A 12504-nucleotide genomic window follows, 5' to 3' on the forward strand; every position below is an offset into this window, starting at 1 on the left:
ATTTAAAGTTCACTTTAGGGCACAGGTAAAAGCCATAGGTTAGCAACTCGGAGGTTAAAAACTTTTGCATAGATTCAGCAGCACAAGAGATTCTAAATTCTGCAGTCCTCATTAAAATGGAATGAGTGGATTTGTATTTTGGGTACAGTTACAAATTATCATCCTTGCTATGATACATTTTCCAGCTCTATAGAGGAGTCACCTAAGCCTGTTGAGATGGCCTGGGAATGGATTACAGACATCACTATGGATTTGAATGAGCAGTAGATGCAACATGGGAGGTAGGTAGTGCCATAATTTTTATATTCCAGGACTGCTAAGCTCCCAAGAGAAGGGCTGTTTGCACAATGATCCTCTCAAATTCATTCAGCCAGTGTCTCTAGCCAACCTGAATAAAAAAAATAAAGTATACTAACTCCACACAAATCACTGTTCTTATGTTGACTGCTCCGCCATATTGGAAAATATGCCTAATAAACAATACTCGAGCCTGGCTTTTGTGCACTATGTACTTCTAGAAGTGGTTTTATACTACAAGACATTTACAGACATAGAATTATACTGTGGAGCTCCCTTGTCCTGAATTCATATTGGGTCTAGAAGCCTACTGTGAAGGAAGGGCTTGATGCACAACCTATAGGCCTCATCCCACCTACTCCCTCTTTGTTGTAGAAGAGTGTTTATAAGGACTCTGCATGCATTATAAATAAATAACCACAAAACACCCTTTACCTGTGTTATTAGTGGTCACCTCTCCATACGTAACCTAAAAAGGAGAAAGAGTTAAACCAAAAAGGGCAAGGTGATGCTCCCATTAGTTAAGAGATATTTCTTGGGAACTCACTATCTCTCATGAACCTGAGTGGAATTAACAAGAAGAATTGTAGGCCCATAACATAAATGGAAGGCCGACATAGAACATCTAAGTCTTTTCACAGAGGGTTGTGCTGCATTTGAACTTGTGTGCATTTTGAATGATAATAAAAGTAGGAAATTGAGCATGGGAATGTCTACATCATGGCATTTTCCTTGACAGTTCTTTTGAGGTTCTCAGGTTATCTCGGTTTAGACTAATATATCATACTGAAAATACTATGGGATTCTTCTTGACTGCCAGTATGTTCAGTTTCTAGGTTATTTGGAAGTTACAGATTGAACCATATTTTCATCAAGTGCTATTGAAAATGACTGAAAATAGATACCAGTTCATTAAATCCCATAACAAGCAATCCAGCACAAAAGCCTACTGAAGCCCATTTAAATGACTGAGCTTAAGCCTGCTAACTCTTCTATAAATTAGTGATCGTCTAGTAGTGCTATAATCGGACAGCAAGACTTGCTGAGCCAAGAACTTTCTTCAGCGGAAAAGGAGAAAGTATACGACAAAATAATAAGGAAAGGAGGACTGTTTCAGAGTCATTTTCTTTTTCTTGCGATCTTTTAGTCGCTGAAATTTCTGACATCACGAGCCGCTTGTTTTACTGAAGGTTGGTAGAAATTCCAGCTGGAAATGTGATCAAGCCTTTAAAAGGGCAAAAAGGAGCAGTTCCCAAATTTCTGTTTCAGTTACACATTCAACATCAACAGAGTCACTATTCCTAGATGAATTTTAAAATCCTTGATATTCTGCCCTTTCATGTGGCGCTTCAAAAACTTTAACCTTCGAGGCAGCCTGCTGCAACCACACAGGGTGTTGCACTGGTCTCCAAAAGTCCTTTATGCCCTGCCAAACCTCGCCATATCTGGAATCAAGACACTGCAGACCAGCTATAAGGCTGTTTTCACTGGTGGGAGCATTTGCCTTTTGAAAAGCTGCACACCTATGACATTTTTTTCCCCCTGTTGAAATGGGGCCACCCAGTCATATTAGCCTCATCAGTTGCTGCACTGCTGCTTGGCTCACCTGTTTCTCCAACCCAGTTGTGCCTGGAGTCTGCTGTATGTAGCTGGTTATCTGAAGACTGTGGCTCACGCTTACATTACAACAAAACCCCCTGTTACTTATTGGTAGATTAACTCATAATATGTGGGTTATTGCTGTGAATGTGTTGGGAGAGCTGGGTATTCCAGGGACGCATGCATGAAAGAAAGCTCTCATTAAATGATATCTTTGATCTGTATCCTAAAAATACCAGCTTTCCTTTTCCATGCAGTACACAGGCATTATATACCCCAAAGTGCCCATTTCAATAGTTATCATAGTTCAGCATCCAGTACTGTGACTTGCTTTGTAAACCAAGTTATCATACTGCCTATACAAGTGTAAGCAGAATATAAAGAACTAAAGGAAGATATCTAGGGATTGCTTGTTAGATCATTGTTTTTCGATGTATAACAAAACAATCTCCAGTTGTTCCTATTGATTATGTGCAAGGCAGGGATTTAATTTTTCTCTTGTCCTTCTGATCTCTGTAAGTTGTAAACATGGGAGTTTTTTAAGAGCAGACTATGGGAAACATAAGATAGTTACATCTGTTTTTGATGGCATTATGTTACATGAACGTTTGCTGCAGTAACTTGCTTTTTAGCCATTGATTGAGACACTCACGTGATTTTTTCGTAGTGACATTGACTGGGACACTAGATGGTCCAGTCCCAGCTGTGTTGTAAGCTCTCACTGTGGCAAAGTACATTGTATTGGCCCTGAGGTTGGTGATGTTTTTTGTGGTTACATTGCCATTGACTCTGACTTTGCCAGTTGTGGAATCCTTTGAATCCTCTGTCCAGTATAAGACCTAAAGTTTAAGAGGAAAGACAATTCATTGTTTTCTTCCAATTACAACCTTGATTGGAAAGAAGACAGATTGACAACTAAGGCTTCACGGGGACAGCTGATTTTCCAATTGAAGTCGTCAGGATATAAAAGCAGGCATGAATATTTATGGTATTTATTGTATCCTGAATACAAACTAGGAAAAGAACCAATTAGGAATCTTTTGCTATTATGGATCTCCAAAAGAGAAACTTAGGTAAGGGAAGTCATGTTTGAACACTTGTCTGTCTATAACTGAAGCATGAAGGGGGAAAAAAAAATGTAAGGAAGTTCTTAGAGCAGTTTTAATTATGTTTCTTGTCTGTTTAGTTCCAATTAATAACTACTGATGATTTCTCTGAACACTAAGAAGTGTTTGATGTGGGGTATATGTGTGCAAGGAATCATACAACTATAAATATTCCTGGCCATCAGTGTTCCTTTCAGACGTTTCTTAAACAGGTAAATACATTGCCACATAGAAACATAAGAAGAGCCTCACTGGATCAGGCCAATAGTTCATCTAGTTCAGCTTCTTGTCTCTCACTGTGGCCCGCCAGATGCCTCAGGGAGCACTCAAGACACCAAGATACATGCATCCTCTTGCCATTCCCTTGCATCTGGCACTCAGAGATAGGCTGTCTCTAAAACCTGGAAGTGGCCTATAGTGATCATGGCTTGTAACCTGTGATGGACTTTTCCGCCGCAAATCTGCCTGATTTAAAGGCATCTAGGCCAGGTGACTTCACAAAATTCTAAGAAATTCTACAAATTAATTAAGTGCTGGGTAACAAAGTATTTCTTTTTGTCTGTGGTGACTTTCCTGCACGTTAACTTTAGTGGCTGTCCCCTGGTTTTGATATTGTGTGTGAGAGAAAAGAACTTCTCTCTATCCACTCTACCCATCCTATGCTTAACTTTATATGTCTCAATCATTCCCTCCCCCAGTGGTGTAGCTAACAATCATGAAGCCTGGTGCCAAGCTCAAAATGATGCCCCGGAAGTGATGTCACAAATGGAAGTGGTCACGCTTGGGTTTCCTCGCCCCAGCAGTTTGCCACCCACTTGCTCTGCCACCTCCCCCCAGCCAGTGGCGTAGCTAAGGCATCTATCTACTACCTGGGGTCAAAGAAGATTTGTAGCCCCCCCTCCAAGACAAAATCAAATTTAAGTAAATAAATAAAAAGTGTGCCCTTGATTGGTTTGAGACACTGTGCTGGGGTGAAGAAGTTATTCTTCCCCTGCTAAATATAAGAAGAGCACCACTTGAAGAATTGCATCCTTACCCAGTTAGCAGGGGTAACTGTATTATGATATATGAAAATGAGAGCTGACTCATTAACACCTAATTGGTTCCATGCTGTACCATAATGACATGTCATTGCAACTTGTCAATAACATAATAACATTTAAGTGGCTATCAGAATAATCTGTCTCATAGGTCAGTTTTGAGTTAAAGAAATCTACTTTTTGTTCCATAAGACAATTGTATTTTCATTTTCTGGTTAATTGGTCATAACTTTTGATAGAACACAGATATTCCAATGCAGTTTGTTTCATTGCATTCTGCATTATATTACCTTTCCAATGATATATAACATGATGGTATAATTCATACGTAACAAGATTTTCACAGTTTTGGTCACTAGTGTCAGACTCAGCTTGTTGCCCCCCCTAAAGCTCGATGCCCGGTGCAACTGCAACCCCCTGCACCCCCTTAGCTACACCACTGCCCTCCCCCCAGTGCTCTCTAGACTTAAGAGCCCCATTGCTAGAGTGCTGTAGGCCATGAAGAAAGTAAAAAAAGCAGATAGGTAAAGGTGTGAGAGAGCTATATTTTAGCGATTAGGGGTATGAAAAGTACCACCTCGTAGCCAAGAACACGTCCAGTATGTCTGTTCCACGCAACAGGGTTCCATGATACTTCCATTTCTGAGGCTGAAAAGCTCTGTGCAGAAGGTCCAGTTGGTGCTCTCTGTGGTTCTAGGGTAACAAGAAAGGCACTGCAACTCTTGTAGACACATTTTTTAGTTGATTATACCCCTGAATATAAAGATGATATAAAGAAGACTAGAAGACATGCAAATAAAATAGTCAACTTGTATAGAAACCCAAAGAGCTTGGATTTCAGCTGTTGAATCTTTTGCAACTATGATATAAGTAAAAACATGATGCAAATAACATCTTAAAAATCAGTGATGATTATGAGGGGGAAGGATATGCTGGCACAAGAAATAAACATCAGCTCCTCCCTTGTGCTTGCCTTTGTTGTAATGGTACCGGAAGAAGACATGGGATCAACAACCGCATCACTCCTGTAAGGTGAGAACCAGTTCATTCATCTAGTACAACTTTCTCAAACTGTGGGTCGTGAGCAAAGTTCAGGTGGGTCCCCATTCATTTCAATGTGTATTTTATTTTTAATATATTAGACCTGATGCTAGCATCATATGTGTCTGTATTTGGGGAAATGTTACAGATCTATACTTTTAACAGGTTATTGTGTATCTGCTTTAAACAGTGATAGTCAATGGGGCTTATTCCCAGGTAACAGGATTGCCTTTGGGATGTTTGGGGAATAATTTTTTTAACCAGATCAGCAACTGCTTGGGAGGGTTAGGAGGTTTCTTCTTTATTTTAAGTAAAGCTTCCAACTTATTGCAATATTTTAATTTATTTAATTTTCTCATATGGGGGATGTTAAAAATTTTCCTGCTTGATGATGTCACACCTGGCTATGACATTACTTCCAGGTTAATGAAATCACTTCTGATGGGTCCTGACAGACTGTCATTCTAAAAAGTGGGTCCCCATGCTAAAAAGTTTGAGAACCACTGATCTTGTATATTTTGTGTCTCTCTGTGTGAATTTGTTTATAGACTTATTGTATGTCTACTACATACAACATATATAACAAAACTCAAGCAAATAAAAAGGTATATCGAAGCGCTAGCCTAGACATGTATATTCTGAAGTTAGTCCTACTGTATTTAACGATATTTGACCAATAAATTTACTCCCAGATAAATCTGCATAGGATTGCAGCTTTATTTAATGTAAAATGCTCTAACGTACTCTGTTTAATGTAACATGCTACATACATGCTGGTAGTCCTTGGGAAAGACCATGACCTGGACCAGCCATTTTCAACCACTGTGTTGCAGCACACTGGTGTGCTGCGGATGGTCTGCAGGTGTGCCGCAGGAGTTTGGGGGAGGATCATTTGTTAATAGGGCCACTGGGGGATGCGAGCCCCTGCTGTCAGTGCAGCATGCCTTGTCAATTGTCAAAAAACTGGTGGCGTGCCTTGACAATTTTAGTGCCTTGTCAGTGTGCTGTGAGATGAAAAAGGTTGAAAATCGCTCTTTCTAGACATTAACATATGTCCTTATGCAAATTTTTCTGCTTGCCTCCTGCTGCTAAGCCTGATGCATTATTCTTGGGAAAGGTTCTTTTGAAAAAAGTTTCAAAGGCAGCACCTGTGCATGCCTGCTTATGTCATTGCTCCTGCTGTGGGTGGAGTCCCAGAGCTCCTCTCAACCCTTCCCCCTTGTCTACACCCCTGCCAGTGATGTTATTTAGAAGATCGTAAATCTACAGAAATCAAGACAGGAATTACATCCCAATCCAAAGAGTTCCTGCAGCAGCAAACATGCATTGCATGTGGAGTATTTACTGTAACTATTGAACCAGTACAACTTTGCAAAATCATGCCATATGATGCACAAGAACATTGCTCTGCAGGTAAGGATTGAGTGCCAGATCCCAGGCAAACATAATTTACATCTCATAAGATGCTGCCATAAGAAGACCCAATGATGTCACACATAGTAAGATATGGATCAGTTTGCTTACCATCTTCACCAGAGTAGACTATATATATTGGACTCAGAGTGCCTACTCCTTCCTGATTGAAGACACCGACTTTCACTTCAAACGGGTATAATGGCATGATGCTTTCATTTCTATAGACATATTTGGATGCCTCCACCGAGGCAACTATTGCTTTTGTCCAGCTGGTTGAACCAAGAGGCCGGAACATAATGATGTATCCAAAACCTTCCCCGTTTTGTAGTTCCTCGGGAACTGACTGAAAGAGGCATAATAATCAATCAATAAGCCCTTGCAAGCACTGTATATGCTGTTTTAATTGAAACTTCGTTCCATCAGTATATTTTAGTTGTATTGATTTGGTTGACTGTGCTTCCAAGAAGATAATCATATTTGCCCCATCGGTCAATGTGATATTGAAAATAACAATAAAAAATACATCTATTGAGACAATCAATTCAGAAACAAAAGATCGGATCAGCAGCATTAAAAGCATGTATAACATTTTTTTTAAATTAGATGTGTTTCATTATCATCTCAGTCTGTTTGATTCCTGCCTTTGCGTACACACAGACACACACACATTTTACAGCAGTGGTTCTCATCATTTGTCCTCCGCCATACCACTTCACATGGTCTACCTATTCAAAGTACTACTGAAAAGTAACTGGAATGACATCATCTTTAGTTACGTCTTGATTGGGAGGCCAGATGCAACCCAACAACACCAATAAGTGGCTCAAGGTACACAGGAGGGCTTTTTCGAGTACGGAAAAGCATACTTTGAAACTCTGCCTGCTGAGCTGAGCCTCCTCCCACTGCTTGTTATGTCATGTTCCTGGTCTCACTGCTGGGTAGCAGGTGTCCAGGGGTCCCACAAATACCAGCAGACACCACCTCAGGTTCCACTGGTGATATCCATAGCACTGGTTGAGAAACACTGCTTTACAGTTTTGAATTGCTAATTTGGAAGACTGCTGTCAAGACCCAGGCAAAAGCCTGATAAAGTCTTCTCCAGAGATCAGGAAGAAGATCAGGCCCCAGCAGAGTTCTACCCACACCACTGAAGGGAATCCTCTGGAAGCTATAACCTTGAGGAACCAGAATCTGCTACCCTTGCAGAAAACCTCTCCGGAGCCAGTGGTAGGAAGATCTACTGACCATCACCTGGAACCCTGTTTCACAGCTGTGTCTCTCCTAATACCTCCTGAACCTTTGGAGTGATGGCTATGTAGTACATGGGCCAAATTGCAGAAGTATTAGCTGAAGAAGCTAAGAAGCCAGAGCATTGCCTCAAGCTAGGGCTTGGCTGACATCAGCCAAGGAGGATGATGTCTTATTCTTCTGCATGAATGAAGCACTAGCCAGATCTTTGCTGGTGCAGCAACTTCTGCAAGCTTATTCTAGAATCTGTCTTGAGAGCTGTCCTGCTTTACCTGATACTTTTCTATCTTATGCTGTTTGTTTTCACTTACCTAGTCTGTTACCTACTCTTACTCTGACCCTAGTGTCAACCGCCAAAAAGATACCCTGCTTAGTGTTCCACTCACGACCACTGAGAATTGCAAGGAATGGGAAGTAGTAGTTCTACTTAAGTATACGGCAACTCAGAGCCAACCCCAGATGTCCTGACGCCTAAACCAGCATGCCAAATGCTGCTCCCTTATCTGATGTCTCAGGGCCCAATCCTATCCAATTTTCCAGCACCAGTGTAGCCTCAATGCAGCCCCAAGGTAAGGGAACAAATATTGCCATACCTTAATGTGGACTCTGTGACTGCATCCCACCGCAGGATGCAGTACATGCCCCAACAGCGTGGCTGCACTGGCTCTGGAAAGTGGGGTAGGATTGGGCCCTGAGTCTGCTCCAATGTCCTAGCTCAGCATTCTTCTTCCCTCCACATTTCTTCTTCCTCGGCATCCCCCTCTTCCTTTCCCGATCTAGGCAGTGGAAGAAATAGGAGCAGTGGGGACAAGTAGGTGGACAGAGATGGGCTGTCTGAGGCAACCACTTCCATTGGCCTCATGGATGGGCCAGTCCTGTGGCAACTGCATAATTACATCCTTAGAACCAAATTATATGAAATTGGGGAGATCTCCTACTGTTTCTGTTTTTAGTTTAAAGGAAACAATTTGTTGTGGGTGTTATTAGAAAAAAAATTTCAATCCTTTTTCTATGCCATTGTCCTTATTTAATGCTCACATTCCCAAGTTCATAAGAACATAAGCACAGCCCCACTGGATCAGGCCATAGGCCCATCTAGTCCAGCTTCCTGTATCTCACAACGGCCCACCAAATGCCCCAAAGTTCCTTTTTGTACAACCAGGGCACTGAGAGAAAGGGTTAAACAGTGATGTCACTAGAGGGGTGCAGGGGGTACGGGCTGCACTGGGTGCCATGTACGAGGAGGGGTGACACCACTACTCATCAAAATTTTTGAAATTTTTGAAAAATACCATAACGTTATATATCAATTGATGTGTAATTTCATGCAGAATGCAGTGAAACAAACCACGTTGAACCTCGTATCTCTATTCCATCAAAAGTTATAGCCAAATAGCCAGTGGAAGGAGGATGATGGTACATCACCATGCCCACTGCATGGGAGGAGGTCCATCACAGGGTTGACATGCTGGCCTCCCTCACCAGGTGACGCAAGCCCTAGCGGCACCCTGCGGTTAAACCTGCCATTCCAACACCACTGCTCCAGTCCAGAATCCCCCATTATTCCTTTTAAATATAAAAATATCAGGAGATGACCTGGATCAAATCAGCTCATGTGGCTTGCCTCACTAATTTGGATGTTTTAATTTCATGTGGATTTCTAAAGTGCAGCTACACTTTTTTTTATTGTTTAACCCAGGGGTGCCCAAACCCCAGCCCTGGAGCCACTTGCAGCCCTCAAGGACTCTCAATGCGGCCCTCATGGAGCTCCCAGTCTCCAATGAGCCTCTGGCCCTCCGGAGATTTGTTGGAGCCCGCACTGGCCCGACACAACTGCCCTCAGTGTGAGGGCAACTGTTTGACCTCTTGTGTGAGCTGTGGGATGAGGGCTCCCTCCACTGCTTGCTGTTTCACATCTATGATGCAGTAGCAGCAGCAAAGGAAAGGTTGGCCTTGCTTTGTGCAAGGCCTTTTATAGGCCTTGAGCTATTGCAAGACCTTCATTCATTCATATAAATTCATCTTTAATGTATCCATTTGTGTAAACTTATGTGAATTTATTCAAATATTAAATGTAAATTAATTATTTTTTTCCTGGCCCCAAACACAGTGTCAGAGAGATGATGTGGCCCTCCTACCAAAAACTTTAGACACCCCTGGTTTAACCCATGGTTTACACCAGTTATATGGAAAACAAATATTTCTGTTCATAAAATTTGCTATCAAAATTCATATTTATGAATAAGCTGAGAAGACAGTCATTGCTGTATGTTCAAGCTGATAATTTCAAGGGGAGAGGCACACTGATTTAATATTTTAGCTGTCAATGGGAAAGGCTACTTGATGGAATTATGAGAATATAAACAATCATACCAAATCATAAATCATCACACAGAAATTCATTGTTGAAATGTAGAGGAGGGTAACCCTAGTTGGACTATGACAATGAACCCAGAAACGGAGAGAAATTGAGCTTCCTTAGGACTTGCACAGAAATTGCCTAATAAGGAGGGTCGCCCAGAAAGTAATGCACCACATTTTTTTTCTCAGCCTACAGTAACGGTACGAATGCAAAACTTTAGATATACATTATTTGAATATTCAGGAGTGCGCACACAAATTTTTGGTTTCTTCAGACAGATAGCGCAGCTGCAGCAGTGTTTCGAAATGGTGTCTGTAAGTGATGTATGTTACAAGCAGCGTGTCGTCATTGAATTTCTCACTGCAGAGAAAGAAACTGTTGGGAACATTTGCAAACGTTTGTGTACAGTTTATGGAGAATCTGCAGTTGACAGAAGTACGGTTAGTCACTGGGCACAGAGGGTGAGGCTATTAGAAGGCGGTTCGGCAGAGCTCCAAGATTTGCAGCGTTCGGGACGGCCATCCACGGCTGTCACACCTGACAAGACGCAGCTTGCTGATGTGCTCATTCGCGAGGACCAACGCATAACGACTAGGCAGTTGGCGCTGAAGCTGTCAATCAGCAAAGGAAGTGTGGATGCAATCATCCGTGCTCTTGATTACGCAAAAGTGTGTGCACGATGGGTTCCGCGCTGTCTTACGGTGGACCACAAATCTCTCAGAAAAAACATTTCTTCTGAGTTGCTGAAACGTTTTGAAGATGAGGGGGAAGCGTTCTTGTCCAGGATTGTGACAGGTGATGAAACCTGGGTTCACCATTTTGAGCCCGAAACAAAATGACAGTCGATGGAATGGTGTCATCCTCAATCTCCACAGAAGAAAAAATTCAAAGCAACTGCTTCCGCCGGTAAGGTCATGATCACTGTGTTTTGGGACTGTGAGGGCATCATACTCATTGATGTGATGCCAAGAGGCAGCACCATTAATTCTGAGGCTTATGTGAAGACATTAACCAAACTCAAGAAGCACTTTCAGTGACTTCGGCGCCATAACAACCCAGGTGAATGTTTGATTCAACATGATAACACTCGGCCTCACACAAGTTTGAGGACTTCAGAACACATCACTAAACAGGGTTGGACTGTGTTACCCCATCCACCCTACAGCCCTGACCTAGCTCCCTCAGACTTCCACTTGTTTGGGCCATTAAAGGATGCCATTCGCGGAAGACATTTTGAGGATGACGAAGAGGTGATTCGCACAGTGCAAAAATGGCTTCGTGACCAGAACAAGGAGTGGTACCGACAGGGCATACATGCCCTTGTGTCTGGCTGGAGGAAGGCCATGGAACTGGATGGAGATTATGTGGAAAAATAGGGAGTGTAGAAGAAACATCATTCTTTCTTGTGTGTAAGTTTCATTGTGTTCAATAAATAATTGTTGAAGAAAAAAATGTGGTGCATTACTTTCTGGGCGACCCTATAGTCGTGGCCATCAATATACAACCATGAAAGGAAGCAGTCTGTTTGGATTATGGCAAAGGAGACTAATAAAACTGATGTAATTATGAGTTAGAAATAGATGAATGTGGCTAAGGAGGACATAAAGGAATTCCAAAAAGATGCATTTAGCTTCTGCTGTTTGCTGAGTTTTTGGACAGGACAAAATGTAAACAGTAGTAATTTTTAAATTTGTGTTATATTTAGACATGCTTAATCGACTGGAAACAAAACTATGTTTTTGCTTTTTGTTACTTGTTCAGGATTGACAATATTAGCTGTGATAGATGACAGCGGGGCAGGAGATGTATATATAATCATAATTTCGAATACTTGCTGGAGCATTTAATTTGATTCTGATCTTCTATCATCTCATGTTGAATCTGACTGGTTAGTTAGTTTATCATTGTAAATCAGAGTTCTGGAGTTCTGTTTCATTAGCTAATTCTCCAGACTAATACCTTCCTGTCAAAATCAAATTGATTTGAGGGCATTTTTATATAGGTGGCTTTGAAAGTACTCTGGGCTGCTTTTCCCTATTAGAAGAAAGTGATGAAAGAAAAAAAAAACAAAAACAAGGACTTGTGCCTTTGGAAAAGGCATTTTTAAAACCTATGTGACAAGATTATTCTATATTTTATATTTATCTAGGTGGAAAACTATCCAGCTAATTGATATTGGATGGTAAAGACAGCATCTTTTTTTAGCACTTCTGGAAACCTTTGTTGAAATCAATAAGTCAATCCCCCCTTTCAATTTTTCCCCCATTCTCTTGCTAATGAATCAAAATGTCCCTTTGTTCCTAGTCTATTTTTCTGGAGTGATGCATAGAGAGTGCAACTGTCAGCTGTCACGTCAATGGGAATAAAGGACTAGCACATTTTACTTGTTCCTTGT

The 12504-nt window shown here is 41.5% G+C and overlaps 1 protein-coding gene across 1 annotated transcript in view; it reads right to left on the bottom strand.

Annotated features, from left to right (window-relative positions):
- Window positions 1–12504, bottom strand: part of LOC136638960 (contactin-6-like) — a 196551-nt gene that overhangs the window by 11991 nt on the left and 172056 nt on the right. The window contains 3 exon segments of the mRNA XM_066612985.1: window positions 2549–2735; window positions 4620–4735; window positions 6608–6842. Of these exon segments, the coding sequence (XP_066469082.1) occupies window positions 2549–2735; window positions 4620–4735; window positions 6608–6842 (538 nt within the window).

The sequence above is a fragment of the Tiliqua scincoides genome, chromosome 2 (assembly GCF_035046505.1).
Source record: "Tiliqua scincoides isolate rTilSci1 chromosome 2, rTilSci1.hap2, whole genome shotgun sequence".
Classification (NCBI taxonomy): domain Eukaryota; kingdom Metazoa; phylum Chordata; class Lepidosauria; order Squamata; family Scincidae; genus Tiliqua; species Tiliqua scincoides.